We start from the raw sequence: 27,892 nt of genomic DNA on the forward strand, positions 1-27,892 counted from the left end.
CTTTCTCCTATCTTGTTTCTCCTCTAATCCCAAGGGCCATATTAGTAACCATTATTATACCTCTGCTCTTATTTGATCGTCATTCCTGAGAAGAAAATGCCATTGAAATGTTAGACTACCTTCTCTTCTTCGCCCCTCATCACTCTACTGCCATGCCTGAAAGAAGAGAACTTTACAAGTCCCTTCTATAGAAAACATCTGTTGTCTTAATGTTAGACCTTGAAATGGGTCTCCATATTTCTATACACAGCCTCCCCAGGCTTTTTCCATTCCCAAATATAAGGTGCCCCAAAAGTCTTGGTGCAGTTTTAAGCTTTATTTCTATGTTGTATGTGGATGAACATAGGTAGCAATGCTCTGAATTTGTTCTTTGCATTTTGGAGGGCTGAATTTAAATGTATCCCTGCACTAAAACTTAAAGTCTAGCAGGGAACAAGATATAGATATTAGAGACATGAAAAACAATATATGAAGTCCAAGGAATGAACATATATATGTATATGTACATATATATATATGTGTGTGTGTGTGTGTGTATATTTAAAAACACATATACGCACACACGTATATACACACATGATTGAGCACCTACCAGGGTGTGCTAAATTATGAGTAATTGAGCCTTGGGTTTTAAATTTTCATTTGCCCCACAACTTGTCACATAACTCAATTTCTTCCCCTTAGATCAATGTGAAATTAAATTGAATGAATCTTGAGAGATTTAAACCAACCTTTCCTTGGATTCATTCCCTTTATTTATTGACTGTTTATATGGTATGACTTGAAACTTGACCATTCAGCTTTCCTTCCTGGATATTTCTGGTTTTTTCTATTCAAAACAATATTTGTAGCAAGGAATTAGGATGGTGATGACTTTTAGTAGTCTTGTTAATTAAGAGTCCTCAAATTAGCATATCTTTAGAGTATTTAGAGAAGAGGGTTATGCTAGGCAAATGAATAGTATAAATAAGACTTTTTTATTCTGTTCACCAGACACATATTAAATATCTACTAAGTACAGAGCATTATGTTTAGGTACTCAGGCGGGGGGATGATTAGATAAGACATGATCCGTGCACTAAGGAAACTTACAGTCTAGTAGGAAACAAGACACAAACATAGATATTAAAGAAGTGCAAAATGATGTCCAAGGAATGAAGGTCTTACCAACATGGGTCAGGGATTCTTTCTTATACCAAGTAGCATTTGAGTTGGACTATAAAGGAACTAAACAGGTGAAGCTAGAGAGAGAAAACACTTTTTTGAAAACGAACAGCGTGAGCAAAGGTACAGAGGCAGGAAAGTTTGAGGCACTTTCAAAGGAAGCTTTCAGTTTGACTGGAGAACTATATGCCATGTATATTGGGAAGTAATATGAGGTGAGGCTCAAGAGGCAACATGGCACCAGATAATAGAGGGCACTGAATGCCAGGCAAAGGAGTTTAAATTTTACTCCTTGGACAATAGAGAGCTACTGAAATTTTTCAAGGACAGGAGTGACATGACTAGATCTATATAGGCATGAGGAGCTGATTTGTGCAAATAACTGACTTAACTACTTCAAGAGAAAAATAACTTCGAAAGTCATTTTAGTACATTGTGCAATAATGTTCCAGGCTAGGGACCATGTTTTATACTTCTGTTGTGGACATGGCTAAGGAAGAAATTCCCAGGATTTCGTTTCCTATGACGCTTACAAGACAGAGAACATTACTCATTCGGAGAAGTTCCAGAAGACTGTATGTCTGGCCGCTGAGCAGATGGACCATGACTGGGAGGAATTCTAAAAAAAAGAAAACTCAGAAAAAAATAATAGCTAGCATTTGTATAGTCCTTGAAGGTTTACAGAACTCTTTACAAGTATCTCACTTGAGCATTACAATGACCCTGGGAGGTAGGTGCTCTTATTGTCCCCATTTTTCATATGAGAAAACTGAGGCAGAGTTTAAGCCCAGAGTCACACAGTTAATAGGTTTCTGAGGCCAAATTTGAAGTCAGGTCTTCCTGACTCCAGGTCCAGCACTCTATCACTGAGCCACCTAGCTGCCTCTAGAAAAGAAATGAAGGAATCTCATGAAAAGAAGACTGAAGTTTTATTCTTAAAACAGAGCTGTAAGAGCAAGAAGAAATAGAAAAGCAAACTGTGAGTTGTGGTCAGAATGTGAAGACAGAAAGGAAGTTTATGTTGTGGTATTGCCATAGTTTCCCTGGTCCCAAAGGTATTCCTGATAGATTCCTACTGACCCCAGAACCAAGCAGAGACATTTCCACAGGCTACAGCATACCCTGAAAATTTTACATGGAACTCCAAGAGGCAGGCAACTCTAAACACTTACCTTTTACCAGTAGGTAGGGAGTTCTGAAGCCAGTATGTATGTCATGGTACTCAGGGTATTAGTTTTCACCCCTTTGGAGCCTGTAAAGGGTTATAGCCATTCATATATGGAGAAAGAGGTGATTCTACTACTCAATTCCCTCTTCTTATGTACAGTGTTCTGTATCTTAATTAAATGCTTTTGCTATTGAATTTGTGACTGAAGGTGGTCTGTAAATAGAATGTGCTACCATCAATGGCATCTCAGACCATAAATTGCAAAATTGCTCACAACGAATCTTGGGAAAATACCAAAAGGGCTCAGAGTCAGAATTCTTAGAGGCTTTAGGATTGCATTAATAGAGTATTTTTGTGACCCTCACAGTTCCAGGCACATAGTAAATATACAACAAGTACTTTTTATTGATCTTTTCTTGGCTTTAAAGCAAGCCTTACATCTCTATTTTTAAAAAATACTATATGCATTTAGAAGCAGTAAAGTACATTTCTTTTTTTTTTGAGGGGGGAAGGCAGGGCAATTAGGGTTAAGTGGCTTGCCCAAGGTCACTTAGCTAGTAAGTGTGTCAAGTGTTTGAGGTTGGATTTGAATTCAGGTCCTGCTGACTCCAGGGCTGGTGCTCTACTCACTGTACCACCTAGCTGCCCCAACACATTTTCTTATCGAATGTTATATAATTAAAATATTTAATTAATTTGGATCAGCCTCCTCCTAACACTACTTCTACCCTAGTCTTATCATAGAAAAAAATTCTGTTTGTTGTTGCCATTTGCTTGAGGAAACAATTCACATCACATTGTTAGAGCTTGCAGAATTTAGCTGAGACATCAAACTTTAAGCTCAGGTGTTTAACTGGTTAGTGATAAGAGAATTTCTGGCTCAGCTTTATTACCTCTATTCATTTAAGATAAGCATGTCAAAGCACTACCTCTGGGGTTAATAGTTTTGGTTAGTTTTCAGATTCCAGCTTTATCCCTAGTGTTTACTGTCTAGTTTGTAATTTTACCAGATGCAGATCATCTTCTGCTGTCTGTTCTTCAATGCGTAAATCTTTACCTTCCCCTTCTGCCCTCTGTAAAATTCCATTATGTCTATCATGCAGATGTAACTAAGACCTCTATAAGGTTATATTTCAGCAAACTTCATTTTCAAGCTTCAGTTTCATGAAGCTAGGTGCCAGCATTGACTTTTGTATGCTTCTATAGACGCTAGTCTATGCTCTGAGCACATGATAAATCAGTTATTAAAATGTTTCTGTATATTGTAAGTATGATTGGCAACAGTACTTATCAAAGAATCTTTGGAAAATTCCTTGTGTCACTCTCAATCAGTTAGGTTTTACCATACTGAATCTTAGTATTATACTCCCAAGAGAACAGACCAAATGTAGGTGACTAAGTCAGCTGTTCAGTAGGTAAACCTTGTCATTTGGGTCAAGCATGTAACAGATAGTTAAGACTGCATTTAATAAATGCTGTGCCATAAGGACAGTTGACAATGGCCTCTGGGAAAGCAGGCTGATCTTTTGCCACTTCCCTGTGATGAGTGAGTACTTTATAATCAAGAGGAAAACCAGCATTCCTGTGATCTCTTACCCTGCTGTGGTCCCACTGGTTCTGACATCCCTGATTATTTGTTCTGACATCCCTGATCATATATAGCTAGGCAGCACAGTGGATAGAGCACTGGCATGGAGTCAGGAGGACCTGAATTCACATCTATCCTCAGAACCTTCCTAGCTATGTGAACCTGAGCAAGTCTCTTAACCCTATTTGCCTTAGTTTTCTCATCTGTAAAATGAGCTGGTGAAGGAAATGACAAACCACTCCAGTGTCTCTGTCAAGAAAACCCCAAATGGGGTCAGGAAGAGTCTGACACGACTGAAATGACTGAACAATAAAAATAGTTGTAGTTGTAATGAGAGTTGTCTCATTTTATAGCTTTAAAGGAATCTCCTTCAAAGTTTATAAAGATGAGGCCAGTTGTAGGAAAGAGTCCTCAATAGGAAAGTCAAGTTAATTACCCTGTGAGAATACTTGTTTGATATAGAGACTTTGGAGCAAAGGGACTTGAGTTCCAGTCCTATCTCTACCACTCACCAGCTGGATCACCTTAGGCAAGAAATTTTCCTGATTCTTTGGCTTTGAGGATACCCACCTGCCTAGGCCTAACATTACCTGCCAGACCCCACTTGAAGAGTTAGACTCTTCAACCTTTACCTAACACTGATCCTGGTCCTGGTTCTGGTATTAGTCTTAATCCCTTCTGGCCAGCCTGGACTTCAATGTATTTCATCCTTATATAGAGACATGTGCTGGTTTTTAGAATCAGAAGACCTGAGTTTAAATCCCATTTTTCTGCCGCATACTTACTCTGACAAGTCTTTTAACTTCCCTAGACCTGTTTTCTTTTCTGTGGAATGAGGGGATTAGACTAGATGGCCTCTGAGTTCCCTTTCAACTCCAAATCTGTGAGTCTATACTTACAGATAGTATGACTCAGGAGCGATGGGTAAAGGTGGCAAATGGATATGATGGGGTGCTTGGGTACCTGTGCTTGGACCCCAGTTCTAAAATCACATCTCTCCCTAGCCTCAAAATACTGTCTCAGGCAGTTTATCTCTAGCCTGAGGACAGCATACACTAACAAAAACATTTATCTCTCTTCCTGATATAGTAGCCAGCTGCACCTATAGAATTTGTTAGTTTGAACTGGCTGTGTCCTGGCTGAACTAGCTGTGTACTGGGTCATAAAGACATTTACTACCCACTGATCTATCATATGTCTCCAGAACTCCTCATTATGTGTATCCTAGACTTAGATATGTGTATACTCCCCTACATTTATCTTGTCTAACTAGACATTGTTGGAGGTAACCTGGGTATTTCCCAGTACGGCCCTGACCGTTAGTTGACTTAGTGACGTTTCACGCCTAAAACCACACCTCCCTGTAGCCCCCCTTTGGGCTACTTCCCAGTGAACTCTGGGTAAAATACTTGCACAGTAGATACAAAAAATGCATGTTCCTTTAAGAACTGACCACTCCTTAAGCACTCCCTGATCCTGCCCTGAATCACCTAATTAGCATATTTAGCACATGTTTTACTATAGTTTAACCTATATAAACCTTAACTATAACCCTCTAAGGTTGTAGGTTCCCTAAGAACTCTTGCCCACTGAAAAGTGTAACAATAAATCTTTACCACCTTGAGTTAAAGAAGGCCTGAGTCTGCGAATTCATTCCAGATGGTCCCAACCCTGTCTGAGAACTTCAGTCTTGGGGTTCCTGTGTCTCTCCAACCCTTGTCAGATACAGGCTCAGTTTGAGAAAAACTTCCCTAACCATGAAAGCTGTCTCAAAGTGGGCTGGGCTGCCTTGGGAAGTAACGAGTTTTCCCCACACTAAAGGTTTTCGGACTTAGGTTAGATGACCATTTTTTGGTGATGTTCTTAAGGAGATTCCTATTCAAGCACAGGTTGGACATTGTATAATATCTTAAGTCTCTTTTGATGCTTGAGATTATATGATAGGTCTTAAAGTGTGAACCCAGGGAGGCTAAAGATTTAGGACCATCTTCTGGATGGTCATTTATACAAGTTGCACCAAAGTTTTAAGGTTTTATTTTCCACTGTAGCTTTCAATCTACTTAGGAGAAGCACACGAAGGGAAGGGATAAAGTGGGGGGGGGGGGGGGCAGGGGGAGAAAATCCACTCTAGCTGTGACCTATCCAAACAAGCACTATGGGGTACTTCTTTCCCATTTTTGTGCTAAACAAGAGCACCCAGGAAATCCATGGGCTCTTTTGTTTTGCAAATTGGTCTACAATTACAAAGAATTAGAAACTACCCAATGATATTCTCTATGCTGGTTAGAGCACAATGCAAATGAGCCCAAGTGCATGTCAGGGTTTGGTAAACAGTTATGGAAGGAGCTGGTTACTGTCACCTTGACATGGAAATAAGATCTCTGGCACAAAACCTGTAACATCAAGGTTATGGATCTCATGGCCCCCTGGGCTGCTACAGTCTGTTCCCCGGCCCCAAATGCCTCGTCCCTTGCCAACAGATTGGTAAATGCGTGTCGCTGATTGCAAGCACATGCAGATGCTTCAGCACAGATTTATTCCTTCCCTACTGGGGAAAAAAACTCCTCAAGCATTTGCTTTTAAAAAAAAAAGCCTATACCATACAGCTATGTGATATATCAGCTAGGTGGTACAGACGGAAGAGTATTGGCCTTAGAGACCTAACTTCAAATCCTACCTTGGATTCTTACTAGCTGTGTGACCCTGGACAAGTCACTTAACCCCTTTCAGCTGGTTTCCTCATTGTTGTAGGCCCTACAACAGGGTTATTGTAAGAATAAAATGAGGTCCTTATGATAACGTAGATGGTGATGATGATGGAATGTGGCCCTACTTGTTGAATTTTATGTAATGTGACATTTTGAGTCATCAAGTGCAAGAAGTCTCAAAAAGACATAACCCAAAATGTTCACAGCTTATTTGAAAAGGTCATTGTCATTGGAAGGATTCTATTATCTATACAAAATCATTTAAAGTTACGAAAGTTTAAATTTCAACAGCACCCTGACTTCGCTCAGCCTAGATCTAGCCTAGTAGGTAAGAATGTTCCTTCTTTCTATAGTTCCTGCTTTTATTTCTATGTAAGACCAAGACAATCCTCTTTTGATCCATGTATATCAAAACGGAAAGAGGAAAAAAAGGTTTGTTTTAAATGTGTTAAAGAAACGATATATTTTTCCTCTGTAATTAGAAACTAAACATATTCCTAGAGCTTTAGAGCTGGGATGAACTTTAGAAACAATCTATTCCCCAACCCTCTTGGGTTTTTTTGCCTTATTTCAGTGTCATTTGACTCTTCATGACCCCATCTGGGGTTTTCTTGGCAAAGATGCTGGAGTGGTTTGCCATTTCCTTCTCCAGCCCATTTTATAGATGTGAAAACTGAGACAAACAAGGTTAAGTGACTTGCCCAGGGTCACACAGCTAGTAAGTGTCTGAGGCCAAATTTGAACTCAGGAAAATGAGTCTTCCTGACTCCAGGCCCAGTGCTCTGTTCTCTATGGCGTCACCTAGCTGTCCCCTCATTTTACCTGTGAGAAAAGGAAGGCCAACGGAGGGCTAAGTGACTTGTCCAACATTCTATAGGTGGCAAGTAGCAGAGCTGGAACTCAAATACAAGTTCTCTTACTCTCCATCCAATAATCTTTCCACTTATAGTATGCAGCTTTCATTCTGGAAACTATCTGGATGCTGCATTCTAATTAAATATGTATATATATAATATATATGTACATACACATACCCAGACATATATACCCATACACACACATGTTTGTATGTATATATATATTTTGCTCCATTGAAGCCATTTTTACAGCCTTGTTTGTGATAATGACCATCGTGATATCTATCTCCTTTCTATCCTTTAATCCTTTTCTTCGGCTTTTCCTCCTCTTCCTTTGTAGGGAAGATGTTACATCTGTCAGTCTAACTAGGTTGTGATTACAAGGGGTAGGGCTTGTGTGGCACCTTCTTTCTCCCTTTTTTTTCCCACTCAACATTTTCTATGTAAATGTCTCCTTGGTAATAATAGTGTTTTTAAATAGTAAGAATCTTCTTTCACTGTAGTGAAATATGATTATATGCTGGTCACTAAGAATGGTGGCGTCACTTTCCCCAGCTGAAAGTAATTAGGCAATTCAGCCGTGGGAAAAAAAATCAGGTATGAAGCCTAAAAGAAATGAATACCTCAAATGACAAATACATCCCTAGGACCTACAAGATCACTTTAAGTAGCTGCACTGAGATTCTAATTCGGGGCCTGCAAAAGAAGCCAGATTTAATGCTCTTACCACAGCAATACAAAAAGAGATATAGTTCTAGTCCTTGGGGAGTTCATAATAAAAATAAAACAAAAAGCTGACATTTGTGTAGCACTTTCCAGTTGCTCATAGGCAACCTGATGATGTTTGCCATCATGGTTACATGGGGAAGAGTAGGAGAGGGTAGTTCAGGGTTGCTGGTGATGCCAAGCTGTGGCTATAGTAAATTCAAGTTAAGAACACTACGCATTTGTAAACTTATGACAAGGTATGCCTAGGCCAGGGGTGGGGAACCTGAGGCCTTGAGGCCACATGTGGCCCTCTGAGTCCTCAAGTGCAGCCCTTTGACTAACTTTCGATTCCATCAAAGGGCACACTTGAGGACCCAGAGGGCCTACATGTGGCACCGAGGCTGCAGGTTCCCAACCCCTGGCCTAAGCCAATACTCTTCTAAACCCATAATAGAATCATAGGTTGGAAGTAGTTTAGAGACCATCTAAGTTCAAATACAGCCCCCCTTTTTTACCTATAGGGAAGCTAAGGTCTAGAAAGTTAAGTGATTTGCCTATAGTCAAACAGAGAATAATTAGTGAGAAGGTGTCTAACACATTGGGTAAACCTCTTGAGGCAAACTTTTGGGAAGACATGGACTAGAGTCACATAGCCTGGGCAGGCATAAATGGGTTTTGACATACGTCCTTAAAGGGAACTCTCAGTTGAGATGATTTCATTTTGGAGGATTTCAGTTGATGAAATCACAGACCTAGAAGACGCCTAGGTAAGAATGAGTGAAATGCATTCAGAGATTGATATGTAATCTGTCCATGCCAGAGAAAAGTGGGCATGTTGGAAAATAATGGTTAATACAATTAGGGGGTAGACACGAGGTGGGAGCCAGTTTTATTAGTGTAACCTAAGGAATTTAAATTAAGTGGTGTGGGGTTAACTATAGATCTTTGAGGTTGCAAATGTTTTACTTTCCATGCTTTTTAAAAATCATATCCTTTTGTAAAATATGTTCTTAACTCATCATGTGTCATGGTGAGCTGAGACTGAGTTACCATTCCAAACCTCACATTGCGTAACTGTGGTCTTTAATTTTTATTCTGTTTTCTTGAAGATATGTTCATCACCCTTTTAAAATACAACTTGAAATAATTTTCATCTCTTCCAAGAATCCTTCCCTGACCAGTGTCAGCTAATTTGGCTTGTGTCCCCTTAGGACTTTTGCGACCAGTTTGTGGTATATTTTGCATTTTTTAATGTTTTAGAACTTTGGTTTCATAGGCACATGATTTGTTTTCCCAGTGAGCTCACCAAGCACTAAAACTATATGTCTTTTTGTGGGGCTGCGGAAAGACCATTCAGCTTGCAGGATCTAAGTTAGAATCCCAGCACAGCCACTTAAAGTGACGTTGTTGAGACACTTAAGCAACAAGCATTTATTAAGCTCCTACTGTGTTCTAACCACGTAGCTTAGTAGGTCTCGGGAATGAAATAATCCCTAGTCACAAAGAGTTGACATTCCAATCACTCTTGGCCTGGTTTTCCTGATCTACAAAATGAGAAAGTTGTGCTAGATGATTTCTCAGGTCCTTTCTAGCTCTAGAACTATGACCGCCAAGCTTCATAGTGCTTTCCTGGGCTTTCTACAGATACTTGGGAGCTAACTGAGCTGTCAGTGATGTCACCAGTCCATAAACATTTGTTAAACACCTGCTATGTGCCAGGCGCTGTACTAAGTGCTGGCATTTGTTTTTTTGAGTTCAAAGATAGTTCCTGCTCTCAAGGAACTCTCAGTCTAATGGGAGAAACAATATGCAAACAAGTATATACACACAAGCTGTATAGAGGATATATTGGCAATATATCCTGGCAGGAACACTGAGAGGATTGGGAAGGCTTCCTGTAGAAGGGGAGATTTAACCCGGACTTAAAGGAAGCCAGGGGAGCTCTGAGGTGGAAATGAGGAGGGACTGCATTCCAGGCATGGGGCACTGCCAGAGAAAGTGCCCAGAGGCAGGAGATGGTGGGTTTTACCAGTGCTAGACCCTGTTATGAGTTAAACTATGAAATTATTTCTTAAAGGCAACTCTTATTACTCTTAGAAAGTGTTAAGCTCACAAGGCTACCATTTAGTATTCAGTGCACATTTGGCAATAGCCTTCTTTCCAGAAGGCTTTGGAGACAAGGCATAATTTCATAGGCAGGAATTCGTTCAAGCAAGAAATATATCCCATACTGCAGTTGAAGGGCTCTCAGAACCCGAGACCCATCCAGAGTAGGGTGTGGGACCGAAGCAGATTATAGTTTGTCGTATACTTTTCTTTTGCTTTTTCCCCCTTTGGTATTTAAGTGAAATCTCATTAAAATGAACCTCAAGAAAAACAAATTAATTAATCTCAGGAGCAGCCTTTATTAACAATACTGTAAGTATAGATTAATTATCAGTTAGTGGACCAAGTTCCAAAATAGGAGTTTAAAAAGTGTTTCAAACTTATACTTACAAAATAGGATGATATAAATTCTAGTATATGATGGAGTTAATTCAAACCAGAATTATTCTAAAAACCTTATGTAGAAAGTGCTTCTCTGTTAAGAGGCAGCTAGATTATAATTCCAGGCCTGATAAAGCCTTAATTCTAACTAAACTGTTAGAAAATAACCACACTCAACATGGCATCAGGGGCTCAGCATTGGCAGGGATCTTTGAGGCCTTCTGGTCTAACCCCCCTGATTTTACACATGTGGAAAATGAAGGCCAACAAGGTTAAGTGCTTTGTCTAATATCACATAAGTAGTAAGTGGCAGAGGCAAAAATCAGACTGGGGTGCTCAGGCTTGAAATCCAACATTCTTTCCAGCAAAGACTTTAACCTACTATATATTTCATTCAAAAGTTACTGCCCAGCAGCATAGTATTGGAACCTCATTTACCTTGGCTCTCTTGGGAAGACATAAGCAGGAGGACTCCAAAGAAGGGAACCAATTCAATCCTTGTTAGAGCTAAAATATGCTCCGCACCCCATTCCCTTTAATTGAGCCAAGCCATGATACAGTCTAGAAATCTTAACAGATACTCCTTTTCAAAGAGAGTTCTGAGCCTGGCAAAGATGGAGAATTTCTTCCTCTCAAAAAATGGAAATTTATCTCCCCTTGTAGCTCCTGAGAAAGAAAAGCAGTCAATAAGCATTTATCATGTACCAGGCACTGCGCTGTGTTGGGCATACAAAGATAAAAAAACAGTGAAACAGTTCTTGACCTGAAGGAACTAACCTGAACACTTCTAGTCTCTGAATACCACCATCTAAGCAGTCTCAAAAATTACACATTTCTTGTCCTAATGAATTTCACCATCATGGCCTTTAGCTGTGAGATCTTTACTCCTTCCCCTCTACCCCTTCTCCATTAGGACTAAACCATCATTACTTGTGTCATTGTAGTGGGAAATGTTGAAAATCCTTCTTCTCCCACTCCTTTTTTAACACTACATCTGGTTAGTTGATCCTTATTCTGGGTCTTGGGAATGAAAAGGCCTTCTGTCACTGCTGTTACTACTTTTTTCTTTGTGTTTCAGGGATTCATTCATTCATTGATAGGCACACACTCCCTCCACCAACTTGGAATGCATCCCCTCCATGCCTTAGTAGGTGGTCTCCTGAGCTTCTATTGGCCCTCATCATAATCATTATTACTCTGTAGCCCAAGAAACAGTCAGTGGCTGTCACACTCCTGAGTCTCATTACAAATGAGATCTCTTCCAACTGAAATAATAATGCCTGAGCCTAATTAGAATAAAACTCATTAGAGTAGTTGATTGCCATTAACGCCTCTATTGATTTTCCTAATGAAGTAAGCAGAGGGAGGAGACTTTAACACAGCACCTAATTATTTCTCCCTTTTTCCCCAACATTTTCTCAAAACTGTTGTTATAAATGTGTTGTTTGGACTATTAACTAAAAAGCAGTTGAAAAGTGCTCCCTAGGTAGAGGTTGATCTGCTGTCTCCAGCTTTGAGGTGGGGTCTGCTCCTTTTAAAAAGCCACTATTATCTTACTAGGTTTACAGAAAAGGGTTTGTTTTTGTTTTTGACCTGTGATTTCACTGATCTGGGGAACACTCCATCTTCCCCCTGCCTTGCAGCTTCAGGGTCTCAGAGAGCTAGGGGTTCAGGAGGGGTGCAGTCTTGGCCCAGGTGTCAGAGACTTGAATCTAGGTGCTCCTCACAACAAGGTCAGCTCTGCCCTATGCTGCCATTTTAATTTTATTACTACTCTAATTTACAATAAGACAGAAAAAACAAAGCCTAACTAGTAGACATAGTTTATATCAAATAGTCACAGAATGTCATATGCCTAATGCATCTTAGAGATCATACAGTCCAATACCCATCCCCATTTTCCAGATGGGAAAAATGAGCCCCAGCATGGTTTAATGACTTATCCAAGGTCAGACAGTGATAAATTCTAAACCAGAGCCCAAGTCTTCTGACTCTCAAGCCGGCACTCTTGCACTGTATCCTGCTGCTTCCTTTGGCTTTGAATTTTGTGCCTTAAGGCCTGAAAATGCCAGCTGCTTCCCATCACACAGTGCCAACCCTGCAGCTTCACAGACCATTTTTTTCCCTTTCTCTTCCTACTGCTTGTTTATTCCAGTTCCTGATCACAGATGCCAAGGGAAGGAATGAAATGAACTTGGTCTGGTTCCTCGGGATGAGGAAAGAGTTTAAATGCAGTAGATTCTTCTAGAGCTTCAGATTCATTGTTGTTTCTGAGAGTAGGAGCACACACAGAGGGCTGGCAGAGAGGCTGTTATTTGTGTTGAAAGAGAGGGAGATTGCCCATTGAAGCCCTGCACCATATCACTGCTGTAGTAATTGTGCCTGATTAAATCCGACTGTAGATTGCGTCCCAGAAATCCTGCGATCTCATAGGTATGTTTTTAGTGGAAATGGAAAGTGGGTGGTCATTATACTGTCTGCCACTGACACTATCCACTCCCCTTAGGATAGGGCTGTGCAGCAATTCACAGGTAAGAACGTAGGTTTGTAGAAGAGACTTGGAATCAGAGCAAAGTGCTAGCTGTGTGACACTGAGCAAGCCATTTTCCTTCCCTGGCTCACTTTCTTCATCTGTAAAAGGAGGAGGGTTGACTAGTTTAGGAGTTCTTAACCTTTTTGGGGGTTGTAGATCCCTGACAGTCTGAGGATGCCTATAGACCCCAAGATATTTAAGTCATAAAAATAAGATGTGTAGGATTACAAAGGAGACCAGTTATATTGAAATATAGTTACTTCTCAATATTATGAAAGATCTTCACAATAACCCTGTGAGGAAGGTAATTGAACTGGAGTTCAGGAAAGTTAAAGGGCTTGCCCATTGTCACCAAGCTCATAAGTAGTAGAGCTGGGTCTCTGGCTGAGTCTTCGGACTCCAAACGCAAATGCGCCTTCCGCTGCACCACAACCAAATGCACTAACAGCTCCTTAAACAACCCTTCCTTGTCCAACTTATTAGGAGGTTCCATTCTTCAAGCTTGCCAGGGCTTTGTGAAGACTTTCCTTGCAGAAAGTCGCCTTTGAATTTGGTGAAGTTAACCAGTGTGTGCTTTGCACAAGGAGGTGATTGTGCCCCATGGTCACTTATTCTGAATGCCTAAAACATTTTTTACAAAGAGTTCTATTTTGTATTCTCCTTTAAAGTGGGTGGGGAGGAGAGAGAAATTGCTAGGGAATTAAGCTAGGGAAATCGCTGTCTATCTTCAAAACTAGCTTTTCTCCCACCTTCTGCCTTCTGACAGCTGGTGGGTTTAAAGTTCTCTTTTTCATCACAGTTTTGGGGTTTTATTATTTTAATGAGGGATGAAGCTGTCATTGCAGATACAAACTCACTGTAATGCCACAAAAAAGCCAGTATGAATGAACACCGCCGCTCGGCAAGGCCAGGGTTACTCTTTGTGCTAGAGCTGTTATGGGAGCCCACCTGTCCGCCCTCCAGGTGGCTGAATCATTCCTTCCAAAAACCTTGTTGGTGTTTCATATGTTTGTCATACTGCTCAGGAAAACTACAGAACCATCCCTGGCCCTGCTATTCCATTTCATCATTTTCTTCCAAGGTCGCCATTGTCACAAGCCCATATCCCCTAAAACTGGTCTTCAGTTGTGCAGAATGATAGCAGGTATTAGGATAGGAGTACATTAAGGATATGGTGTTTAATCAGTGTGAGGAGCTTCTGATAAGGGAGCATATCAGATTCATTGTTACTATCTGTGACTTAGCAGGTAAATCCTAGGGTGCTACTTGAGGCACAGAGTAGTCATATAGCTAGTAAATGTCAGCAGTAGGATTTGAACCTGAGTCTTACTGGTTCCAAGCCTAGCACTCTATTTGCTTTGCATTTGCATTGCTTTTTGTAGTCATCATAATGCCACAATTTTAATTAAGGTAACAGTTTCTTGTGAAGGAGCATGGTCTGATGAATACAGGGCTGGCCTTGAAGCCAGGAAGACCTTGGTTCAAATTCTGCCTCTGACACTAAGTGACCATAGGTAAGTCACTTAAACCCTCAGTGCCCCCAGGCAATAATATAAGCCCATAAATTGCAGAGGAAATAACCAACTTTTCATTGGCAGAAGGAATTTCCAAATCTAGAGATGACAGTTCTAGACCAAAATACTAATAATAATTTCTTAGAAGCTGCTGTGATCAGAAATTCCAAATTATGATCTTCTTGGTTTAAATGAGAGGTCTGATTTTCAAAAGATGAAGCATTTTTCACTTATAATTGATAATTACACCTGTAACTCATCCCCCTATCTAGCTTTTCTACCTACAGCTTAGGATTCAGTTGTTGAGTTGAGTTACTGCTTTGTCTGGTCCCCGGGTTTGTGTGTCTGTATATGTTAAAACTGTATACTACTTCCTAGACAGCCGCTCATGTGAAGCATCATTCTGGCTTGCTGAGACTTAGTCAGCTTTGACTAATGAGAGTTGGAGTGGTAGGACTTTTGTTATGATTAGGAGATTATCTTTAAATATGTTCTGAGCCACATACTCATAGGGTTAGCAGGAGAAAATGCATTTATTGTCTGCCCAGGGTTCGTCTCTAACTGAAGTCTTGTGACAGCAGCTAGGTGATGCAATGGATAGAGCACTGGGACTGGAGTCAGGAAGACCTGAGTTCAAGTCTAACCTCAGATACTTACTAGCAGTGTGACCCTGGGAAAGTCACTTAACACTGTTTGCCTCAGTTTCCTCATTTGTAAAGTGAGCTGGAGAAGGAAAAGGCAAACCACTCCAGCATCTTTGCTGAGCAAATCCCAAATGGGGTCATGCAAAGTTGGATACAACTGAATAACAACAAAAGTCTTGTGAAAGTTGTTTAAAAGGGCACCACTTCTGCCCTAGATGCTTTGGAACTGAAATAGAAAATACATGGCATATTCCTTCTCTTAAGATGCCTTCCCTTCTTTCTGGCAAGCCAAGATCTTCCTTTCATTCAAATTTTCAAAGTTCACCTCATCAATGAAACCCTTCCCAGATGACTCCTCCCCATACTCTCTAACTGTATCCAGAGACAGCTCTGTAGTTCTACTCTCAGAATCACAGATAAGATCATAAATTTAGGGCTGGAAAAGGCTCCTCATTTCCACAGATGAAGGAACTAAGACCTGGGGGTGGAGGGGGGGAGAATGACTTGTCCAAAGTCACACAGGTATTATGTGGCAGAGGTCAGATTTGAACCCAGATCTTCTAGCTACATGTACAGCCCTGATGGAAGGAACAGTCTGGTCAGCTTGTGTCTGAATAAAAATCCCCTCTACACCATACCTGAGAAGTAGTCATACAACATCTACTTGAGGACCTCTAAAGAAGCAGAACCCCCATAGCCTTTTGAGACAATCCATTCTACTTTGGGATAGCTCTGATTGTTACTAGGTTCTTCCATGGCATGATCCCAAAGACTTTTCATGTCTTGGTGGCTCTTCTCTGGATGCTCTCCAGTTTGTTAATGTCACTCTTAAAATATGGCATGACCCTGAACACAATACTGCAGATGTGTTCTGACCTAGACAGAGTATAGCAGGGCTATAAACTCCCTTACATTAGACAGTCTGCCTTTATCAGTGAAGCCTCATATTGCCATCACATTATTGACCCATTAACGAACTTGTAGGCCACCAAAGCTTCCAGATATTTTTCAGCTAAACTAGCCTTGTGTTAGTGACATTGATTGCTTGAACCCAACTTTACATTTGCCTCTATTACATTTTATCTTATTAAGTTCTCCCCAGTATTCTAGCCTATCAAGACAGTTTTAGATCCTGACTTTACTATCCGATGTGTTAGCCTTCCCTTCCAGCTTTGTGTCATTAGAAAATTTGATGAACATGCCCTCTATACCCTAGTCATTGGAAAAAATATTAGAGTGTTCAAGGGCAAGGACAGATCCTTTGGGATATGCCACCAAAGACTGCTACCATTCAACCTGTTCTGAACTAATTTCTTTGAAGTCTGCACCTCTCCATCTTTTCAAAGGACTGAACCTAAAAGGGCCAGGGTCTCCCATTGCATCCTGAGCCATTTACAGTTGTCCTGATGAATATCTGGTCACTGGACCCAGATGGCTCTGGAGGAGAAAGTGAGGCTGGTGACCTTGCACAGCCCTCCCTCCCTCAAATAAAAGTCAACTGCAAGTCATGTCATCATTTCCTTGATGTCATGGTTCTCTTCAAGAACGAAAGACAGACAACAGTCTTTTCAGTGAGAATAGGATGAGAGACTTTGTCACATCGGTTACTAAATTGAGGGAGACAGCATGTACAGCATTCCTCTGATCTCCCTACCTGTCTAATAGCCCTGTTAGAAAAGGGAAATGACATTAGGCTGGCATAACCCATTCCTAATGAAGCCGTGCTGGCTCCTTGTGATCAATAAGATGTTCCCTAACCATCCATTTCATAATATTTTAGGATTTTGCCAGCCTTTTAAAATAATATTCCCCTTCATACACACTGTGTTCTAGCCTAAGTTGACTGCAAAATTGGCATTCTCTCTCTCACCTCCATGCATTTGCAGAAGCTGATTCCCAGTGCCTAAAATATGCATCCTCGTCTCTGTCAGAATTTTTCTTTTTTCAAGACTCAGATCAAATGCTACCTCTACCATGAAGCTTTCTCTCTTCTCTCTGGTTATTAGTGTGGTCTCCCATGCCACTCCCCTACTCAACAAACTCCAGTGGGTGCCTAGTAACTCTAGGATCAAAAATAAACTCCTCCATTTGCCATTTAAGGCCTTCACAGCTGAGCCCCAACCTACCTTTGCAGTCTCATTATGCATTACTCCCTTCCCACACTTTATGTCCAGCCAAACTGGCCTTTTTACTGTGCCTCATACACAACACTCTTGTCTCTCATCTTCTTGCCTTTGTGATGGAAATCTCCTATGCCTGGAGTGCACCACCTCCACATCTCTGCCTCTTAGAATCCCTAGCTTCCCCCAGACTTGGTTCAAATGCAACCCTTGTCATGAAGCTTTTCTTTATTCTCTCCCCCAGAGATGCTAGTGCCATCTCTCCCCACTTCAAATGACTTTGTATTCATTTCGTTTGTCACTCTGAAACAGGGGTTCTTCACCTTTCTTATGTCATAACCCTCTTTGGCAGTCTGGTAAAGCCTGTGGAACCCTCTCACAATCATACGCGTAAAATAAGATACATAGGCTTACAAGGAAACCAGTTATATTATTCCCACCCAAGTTAACAGACCCTGCTTGAAATCTATCAGTGGACCCTGTGGATCCTGGGTTAAGAACCTCTCCATAACAAGAGGCAGCATAGTATAGCATAGAGAGAGGCAGCCTAGAAACCAGGAAGACTTGAGTTAAAGTCCCATCCATGACATGTACTCACCATGTGACTGGGCAAGTCACAAGTAACTGAAAAGAAGCTGCTGGTCTGCATTGGTAGTTGAAGTTCCTTCCCCTGGGAGTTCCCTATACTAATACTTCTATTGATAGTAATAGCTTGCATTTATCTAACGCTTTAAGTTTTGCAAAGTACTCTGTAAATAGAATTCATTTGGTGAGTTAATTAAATAATAAATATCACAAGCTAACCTAGCATCTCCAGACACTCCCACCCCACCCCTCTGGATAGATTTCAAGGGTTCTGTGAATTTGGATAGGGGAATAATACATCTTTATTTTTACTAATCTTTACTTTCCTTTATAATCCTACATGTTTTATTCATTTAAAAACATAATTTTAAGAAGAGTTCTGTAGGTTTTACCAGACTGCCAAAGGAGCCCATGCACAGAAAAGGTTAAGAACCCCCGGCCTATACCCGTATTGGTACATATTGTCTCCTTTGTTGGAAGGTAAGATTCTTAAGGGCAAGGACTATTTCCCTTTTCCTTTGTCTCCTCAGCTCCTAGCACAGAGTAGGGGATGGATTTTGATATTTTGTCCCCCTCAGCAAAATATAAGCTTCTCAGGTTTCTTTTGGATTCTGTAGCCCTCTTGGTTTGCACAAGATAGGCCCTTAATAAATGTTTGTTGATTGTCTGGTCTCTCTAGCAGATTATAATCATAAGCAGTCAATTATAAAAAGAAAGAGGAACATTGACAAGAGTCAGACACACAGAGAGAGGAAAGAAGTGACAGGTGAGATCAAGGGAGGAAAACAAATAATTATTAAAAAAAACTCATGAAGTCAAAAACTATTCTACTCTGTAACCATTTAATTTTAAAATACATTAGCTCATTAGCCCTTCTACGGTAATTGATGTTCGTAAGGGTGACTGAATTATTTAGAAAAGACTTTGTGTTCTCTGGAATAAATCAGGCAAGTGCACAATACACTTTAGAAATACTTTCATCCAAAATGTTTAATTTTTTAAATCGGTTTTGGTGCTTCAAGGAATACTCTTATCTGTAGAATTCGGTGATGTAGATTTGGAACCCAGAGACTTAGATTTGAATTTCAGTTCTATAATAGACTTCCAGTTACTTCCAGTTTATTTAGTTACTTTGAGTAAGTAACCTATCCACCTATTTGCTTCCTCTCTAGGATAAGGGGTTGAAGAAGATAATCTCTTAGTGTCCAGGATACCATGATTCTATTATTAACCTCCCCCTTCTTTGTCTCCTGCTCCCATCCATATAGTAGAATGTAGGATTCATTAGAACCAGGGCTTCTTCTGAGCAAACCTGTATCAAACTGAATTTCAGTATAGGAATGAAAACTTTGAGGCGTCACCATCCTTCTTTTCAGTAGCAACTTCTGTTCACGTTTTGGACAGAAATGTTCTTTCTCATGATATGTAAGTTTTTTGAATGTCTGGTCCCTTTTGGAATTTCTTAGGGAAACCTAAGGCACCAGAAATAGTCGCATTCATATTCAGATCACCCAGCAATTACTTAGGCAGACTCCACTATCTTAAGGCTATCTTAGAACTTTGGGATTAACCAATCCCAAATTTACTGAGGCTCTATTGTATGTTGTTAGATACTCAGTAAACCCTGATGTCACCATCAAAGAGGAGTAGGGCATGAGAACTTCTACCCAGTGTAAGCCCCTTGAGCATATATCCTGTTTTGTCCTTTGGGTTTGTATTCCCCCATCCCAAGCACAGTGCCTGGCAGATGGTAAGTACTTAATAAACACTTGTCAATGAATTGATTGGTTGCCTGATGGCAATGACTGTTTCCCTCCTTGTCTTTGCATGCCCAATACCTAGCACAATGCCTGGCATATGGTGAGCACTTATGCTTGTTGACTGATTTTTTTAATCCCTACATTGAATTTCTCATTCATGTGATATCCTTTTTCTTTCCTTTTCTCCAAAGGGTCGTGATTACTGTTCAGAAGAAGAAGATATCACATAGTGCCAATTCTACCAGTCAAAACAGGAATTACTACTGTGTAAATAGATTACAACCCAGTTGAGATCTTTGGGAAGGTCGTCTACAACACACACACACAAAAACAGCACTACATAATAAAAGAAGATCGTCTCCATATTGTATGCCCCATTCACTTACAATGTTTCTTAATGAACTCGCAAAGGAATATTGCTAAGAACTGTTCTAAAAACTTTGTTGCTGCTAGTTAAAACTTGTTGCAACTTTTCACTCCTCTTGTGTCCAGGTATGCAGCAAAATTCTAAAATTTCACCTTACAGACAGACACGGTTGTTCTTACAGATGCTGCCCAGCTGATTTTCTATCAGATGAAATAGTGATGAACTCAAATACCAAACTTCCATTTCTAGAATGTTCCAGCTTCTCTGATACCTTTCCCCCTCCCTTCCTCTCTTTAAAGCTGTTTGTCAGTCCAGAGATGGACCAGAATATTGCTTCTTACTGGCGATTTTGAGCTTGGGAGATGGGGATGGTTGCTATGGCAAGCCTTGTTTCTCCGCTAAGAAGAAATGGAGAAGCTACTATCTATTAAAAGCATGTTGTCCCATGAATACTGGAAGTGATGCCGGAGCAGCAGTTTGCCTCACTTACTAGGTATCTTAATCAAGGACTAAACTTGCAGTTTTGGCTTTGCTCAGACGCAGATGGAAGTGTGATCACAATCATTTCGAATCCCTTTTTTTTTCTAAGGAAATAAACATTTTACTGTTTTTATGTATCTTTGTCTTCTACCATTCATCTAGCCCAGTTTTTGTTTTTGTTTTTTTTACAAGGATCTCGCCGGTAGGCAAGTTAAGCACTTTTGTTGCAATACTGATGTTAGGCTAAATTGCCTCCCTGCCCTTCCCATTTGTTCTTTCCCAGGTATTACCAGGGCAAATGAGAGGAGGCATATATCCCCCTCCTTTTTAACAGAGCACCAAACCATCACACTGCGTTTATTTTTTGCCACTAAATAAAGCATCCCACTTCCTTATTTCTCCCCCTTACAACAGGTACAGGAACCTTTTCCCTTCTTGTTTTCCTCTCTTCAAGGACTAGTTTGTATATCTACAAGGTTTTGACCTTCTGGGGAAAAAATGCTCAAGTTATATTGCTCATGGTTGTTGGAGATGCCAACAGCCAGAAGTACCTGGGCAGCAATGGGGAATGTTGATTGTGTGTTCTGTAGAGTTTATTTTTCCATATTATACAAAGAGGATGATCTCTTCTCAAAGACAGAGGTAATATTTTTAACAAATATTGTCACAAGTAAATAGTAACCATAAGGGGGAAAAACTTTTGTATTTTTTTAAATGAGTTTGATAGCTTTGATGAGGGCTCTCTTTATTACTTTCAGGGGGAAAGGCTACCATAGGGAATGCCATGCCATGCTGACCATGAAGTTTGGGGGACTTTGTCCACATAGTCCACATGGCTTAAGTTCAGTCACAAAGATTATTCCATCTTCCCCAGTCTTGGATTGTGAACCTGAAGGGGGCACTTGTGAATTCATTAACACTGCCACCCTGTGATGTTAGTGGTTCAGGTGTTCCAGGGAGTAAAAAAGATTTTCTGCCAGGGAAGAGAGCATGGCTCTAAAAATGTGTTCTTGATGAAAAGAAGAGATAGGACTTCAAGATGAACCTCACATAATTGATGGCAGCCATTCATCCATGTGCCAACTGCATTTCTTTTCCTTGGTTTTGGATGAGGAGAAACTGAAGGTGGAAGAACTTTAGGCAATGGGATGAGGGAAATGGACTTAAACATTACCAATAAAAAAACCCTTAATTCTTTCAAGCCAGCACAGCAGATATTTGGGGAGCAGTTGTGACTGTTACATAAATAGGGAGAAAGCCAAATTGTAAGACTTTTTGTCCTGATCCAAACAGGAAAATATCAGTTCAAGTCTCCAAAGCTTCGGGAATTATTTCGCCACCTTCATCCTCCACACCCATAGTTTTGGTCAAAGGATTTAAATAGTTTTCTTCAAGTGAATTGAAGGTTAGTTACAGTCTGGGTACCTAATTCCACCCCTTCCACCCTCACCACCACCTCCAGAAACCTCTTGCCTTGAATTCTAGCAATTTGATATCATGACAGTGGCATTTTCCATGGCTCCTTCATTGGTATTAATCATAAACAAAGCCGGGGGAGGGGAGCACAAATCTGGGTTTGAATCTCCACTGTCATTTTCTACCTATATGACCTTGAGAAGTCTTTAAACCTCTCTGGGCCTCAGTTTCCTTATTTGCAAAATGAAGGGGTTGGACTAGATGACCTCCAAGATTTCTGCCAGCTCTAAATCTCTGATCCCATAACTAAGTTGGTTAAGCCAAGTCTTCCGTGTGACTCCCAAACTTGGTGTCTCGATGTCTTCCCTAGCAAATGATCACCTCTTCCCCAAAGACAAGATGTTCTTATTTCAGTTTTCATAAAAGCATTTTTAAAAGCATTCTGATATGTTGCACATCTATGAGGAATAATGTTCTTCAGGAACCCAGCCTTTAAGCATTTGAATGAAACCAGAGAAGTCCCCTGCATGGACCCAGTGGCTTCCCACTGGAGGTGCTCTCTGCTGCCACACTTAACAATGAGCCCATATCTGATGTGCAAAAGTGATTTCATCTGTAGTCACATTTGGCAGATCTAGAAATAGATCTGGGAAATGGGGTGGTTGAGCTGCTTGGCACAAAATGCCTGATTGTGTTAACAACATTCAAAACTGTCTGTTTTCCATTTGTTGGTTCTAATCATAAAATTGTCAAGTGACTTTGTGGTCGTACTTCATTTTTCAAAGCCTTTTGAAGGGATCTAAAACAAAAATATTTTGACTCTTCCTCCTGTGCAGCCTACGATTAAGCAGACAGTGTTTCTGATGCAATGAAAAGAATAAGCTGATTTATGGGAGGGTGCAGCTCTGGTGACTGATAACACAGCAGCCCTAGCTCAAGGGAAAGGAGGGAGGAGGCCTGTTGGGTAGAGGTTAGAGAAGGGTGGGAAATGAGCCCAGGTACAGGTCTATGGGGTATTTTCTGTACTGAGTACAGCTCCCGGGCTGCCAGTAGGCATGATGCAGCTGTCAACAAGACTTAAGGTGGTTTTATACATACCTCATGCGCTTGCAGCAGCAGTGTTATAAAGGATCAGGAGTATATGGATGTAGCTTTCTTTTCATTGGCAAGGAGTCAGGATCACCCAGGACTGTGGTCATAATGTAACAGATTTGTGCTCATGACTGGCGGAGACCTTCGAAGAAAACTTGTATCAGTGTTTTTTCTTAGACCCAGGCTATGAACAAGAGTAGATGCTAGGGTCTGTTTGGGGATACATGAGGGCCTAAAGTCCAAGGGAAAAAAATAAGGTCCACAAAAACAGCAGCAATCACCAAACAGCCAACCTGTAAAAGAAAGCAGTTCTTTCCACAGGCAACATAGCTCAAGATAGGAGACTGGGTTTGGATCCTCTAAATAACCAGTGACCTCACTCAGTTCAACTCAGTAAGTACCTATTAAGCACCTACAATGTATAAGGCATTGTTCCAGGCGCTAGGAATAAGAAGACAAAATGAAAAATTGACCTAATGATCCCTACCCAGCTCAGTCATTCTTTCCTCTCTGCCAGAACTATAATGCTTTATTTGAAGGAGTAAATTCAGTTTCAGGCTCCAGCTGCAAAGTCATGAAAAGAGATAGAAGTCTCATCCATGTTGGCAGGACAGGCAAATGACCATATGAGAAATGGCTGCCTATACAGCAAGGCAGCAGACAGTGGCAATCACAGTCACTGAGGGGCCTACTTCAGGAAGGTCTTTTTGCTACCATCCCATTTCAGAGATGATCTAATGTCCCCTAATGTCGGGCCTTCCAAAAACATGATGTCTACAGGAAAGGTGTGAGATTGTGCCAATGACCTTACATGATTGTTATTTGCATTGCAAATAACATGAGTTGTCATATTGATCAGAAGGCCCATATTGAGAATGACAGAAAATGTGCTTACAAGATTGTTCACAAAAATAAATAGTAGATATTGTATGTTATAGTGGAAGGAGCCCAGAATGGGCAGCCAGGCAGACCTGGGATATCTGCCATTTACTACCTGGGTGAACTTGGACTGGTCACCTCTGTGGATCCCAGTTTCCACCCCCAGTATGAGGGGGACAAGATGACCTCTGAGGTCCCTTCCACTCATTCTGTAACTATAAAAAGACATCTACAGTGAACATTTGTTGCTGATTTAGAAATGGTTGCAACTTAGACTTCAACCACATACCTCCTCTACTCCACCATTACAAAAAAAAAGGGCTTAAATATAATTGCTTTGTAGGAAAAAGAAATGTCAAAGGGAAAACACTAACTCATAATAATGCCTGTCTTTTGATATTCTTTTTCCACAGAGGGAAAATAATTGGTATCTATACAAAAAATAATTAGCCAACACTGTTATTAGTCACTAGTTTACACAAATGTGCCATCCATGTTTTTGGATTGAAAGACATTTTCACTTATCTATTTATATGCTCAGACATCGGGCTTTTCTTTAAGCTGTCTAAAACCTCAATAGAAAAATGAGACCTGGTCTGGGAAGAGGTTCTGTATGGTTAAGGGCTGGACTGAAGGGTAATTTGACATTGAAAATTCTGGTTTCATGATGTCATGTGAGTAGATGACTGGACCCCAGTGCTACTGTATTAAAACTTGTGTGAAACAGTTGGCTTTCACATTGCAAACGTCTCTGCAATAAACCTTTTGGAATTTAATGAATGAAGTCTATGATTTGCTTTTTGCCAGTGAATGATTTGGGTTTTTCCAAGAATGGAAAAAAAGTGGTTTCTGAATAAAATGTTTCTAGCTGGAATCAGTTCACTCTTCCTTGACTTTGGCAATCACCATTTTGTATGTGACTGGAAACATCAAGAGCTTCAGTTCAGAATGGATTCTGCATATGCATGTGTGCATGCAAGTCAGGCACAAACTGGAGGACTCGCCCGTTACCTTGCATTTTTCTAGTATTTCATCTCATATTGGGGGCCTATTCTAAACAGAATGCCATTGGGGAGGGGGAGGAGAGAAGTAGCTTGTGTTCTGATGCATAGCCTTGTATAAATACTAGTATTGACAAAATGAACTTATGCCAAAAGCTTTTAAGATTTTTAATTCAGTCCTTTTCCATTATTATAAAATTCCCCCTGCCTATCTGTGGCATCCTCCATCCAGTCTTCCTTTGGCTCATCATCATACTTTCATTTTAGAGTCATAAAATCTTGAAGGTCTCATAATCCAGCCTCTGATGCCAAGCAAGACCTTCCCTATGATATCGTCATTAAATAGTCATCCTTCCACTGCTGAAATCTTCCTAATGATGTAAAACCCATCACCTAATGAGGCAGCCTATTCCACCACTGGAATTGTCAGCAAGATTCTCTTTTTATTGAACTGAAATCTGCTTCTCTCTTAACTTTGATCCATTCATTCTCCTTCTGTCCTCTGGAATGACACAGAATAGTTCTAACTAGCTCCTCTTCTAGGTACCCTTCAAATATCTGAGGACAGCTACATTCAGGATCCCTACTCTAAAAGAACAGGTTTGGTATGTTACTCTTTTGCACAGAGTACATGCAGTGAGATTACCACCTGCCTTCTTCTAGACCAAGGGTGGGGAACCTACGGCCTCAAGGCCACATGTGGCCCTCTAGGCCCTCAAGTGCAGCCCTTTGACTAAATGCAAACTTCACAGAACAAATCTCAAGGCCATATGTGGCCCTCTAGGTCCTCAAGTGCAGCCCTTCGACTAAATCCAAACTTCATAGAACAAATCTCAAGGCCATATGTGGTCCTCTAGGTCCTCAAGTGCAGCCCTTTGACTAAATCCAAACTTCACAGAACAACTCTCAAGGCCATATGTGGCCCTCTAGGTCCTCAAGTGCAGCCCTTTGACTAAATGCAAACTTCACAGAACAAATCTCAAGGTCATATGTGGCCCTCTAGGTCCTCAAGGGCAGCCCTTTGACTAAATCCAAACTTCACAGAACAAATCTCGAGGCCACATGCGGCCCTAATTTAGGTCCTCAAATGTGGCCCTTTCACTGAATCCAAACTTCACAGAACAAAGCTCGAGGCCACATGTTCCCCACCCCACATTATGTGTGTAACTGTATGTATAGCCTATGATTCTGTCAATCAAAAAACATTCATTAAGTACTCACCACATGAGCTTTTTTGGAAGCCATATCATACTATTGATTCATATAAAGTCCTCAATTCGTTTAAAACCTTTGAGTCTTCCACATGAATTACCACCTAACCATATCTCCCCAAACCTGTAAATGTGAAGGTGATTTTTTAGCTTAAGCATAGATTACATTTCATAGTTTAAGATTTAGCCCATCCTAACTTGCTGACCTTTTTTTTTCTTGATGCTGTCTATTATTCAACATTTTCATCTACCCTTGCAAATTTGTACAATCCACAAATTTAATAAGGAATTTCTCGTGTCATTGTTAAACAAAACTGAGCAGGGATAGTGCTCACTAGAGACATTCCTCCAAGTTTGAATTGTTCCATTAATCAACATTCTTTGGCTCCGGCCCTTTCAGCCATTTTTAAATCCACCTAACCTCTACCATCAGTACAATCCATATCACCATCTTGTCTGTGAGGGTAACATAGAGGTGCTGTCAAATGCCTCACTCACTAAAATATAGGTTTGCACTTGTATAGTGAAGCAATCAAAAAAGGAAATGAAATAGGTCATCTTATCATAACTTGTTCTTAATGAACCAATGCTAGTTCGCAGTGATTGCCACTCTCCTTTCTAAGTAAATAGCCATATGCCATTTTAAAAATCATTTTCAAATTTTTCTGAGTATCAAGTTAACATCTGTAGTTTATGGAATGTAGCTTCCTCTCCTTAAAAAAAAATCAGGACCAAAAAGAAAACGTGAGCAACATTTGTCCACTTTCAATCTTCTAGCACCATTGCTGTTCCCATGATTCATCAAAAATCACCAATGGCAGACCGGAAATGATGCTGCTTAGTTCTTTTAGAATCTTTAGTTATAATTTCTCCCAAGGCCTCATTAAAGTGACTAGAGACTGTTTCCAATCAATCAGTCAGCAAGAATTGCTCTAGTTTTTCCTGTGTACTCAATACCATGTTAGATACTGGGAATACAAGAGAAAAATAAAATATTTGTAAGTCTTCATATTCTATGGGGAAAGAAAATGTGTGTGTGTGTGTGTGTGTGTGTGTGTGTGTGTGTGTGTGTGATACACACAAGAAATATGTATCTTTTAAAAAGATACAAAAGAAATGCCAAGGTAGTAGCAGCTGGGAGGACCAAGAAAGACCTCATTTAGGAAGTAATGCATGACCTAGTTTCTGAAAGAAACCAGAGGTTTCAAGAGGATGGGATGGCAGAAAAACTTACTTGGAGGCATGGAGGACAGCCTTGGTAAAGGCATGGAGGTGAGAGATGGAGGAATAATAAGAGGCATCTACACTATCATTGTGAGCTTCCTCATAGAAATATTTGTTTTATCCTTTCCTGCTAGAAGATTATTCTCCTTAGAGGAGACTAAAGTAAAATAGCAATTGAGTAGTTCTCTACTCTTCTTTCCACTGTGTTTACACTGCATCATCTCTACTAATAAGTGAGCCCATGCCTTACATGGTTTATTTTGTGGTTGGGTTTTGGTTTTGGTTTTTTGGCCCCAACATACCCTTAAATGCCCCTCCTTCCCCCCTAAGCATCAGTTCATACTGGGTTGGAACCTTCCTGATGCATTAGATTCTTCTTATATCCC

General features: G+C 40.5%; 1 protein-coding gene across 2 annotated transcripts in view; it reads left to right on the top strand.

The window, feature by feature from the left end:
• Positions 1 to 24,850, top strand: part of C4H1orf21 (chromosome 4 C1orf21 homolog) — a 282,105-nt gene extending 257,255 nt beyond the window's left edge. For both annotated transcript variants that reach the window (XM_036754798.1, XM_036754799.1), the window contains exon 6: positions 20,028 to 24,850. In XM_036754798.1, coding sequence (XP_036610693.1) covers positions 20,028 to 20,066 — 39 coding nt within the window. In that variant the 3' untranslated portion in view covers positions 20,067 to 24,850. The remainder of the gene's footprint in view (positions 1 to 20,027) is intronic.
• The last annotated feature ends 3,042 nt before the right edge of the window (positions 24,851 to 27,892 follow it).

The sequence above is a fragment of the Trichosurus vulpecula genome, chromosome 4, assembly GCF_011100635.1.
Source record: "Trichosurus vulpecula isolate mTriVul1 chromosome 4, mTriVul1.pri, whole genome shotgun sequence".
Classification (NCBI taxonomy): Eukaryota; Metazoa; Chordata; class Mammalia; order Diprotodontia; family Phalangeridae; genus Trichosurus; species Trichosurus vulpecula.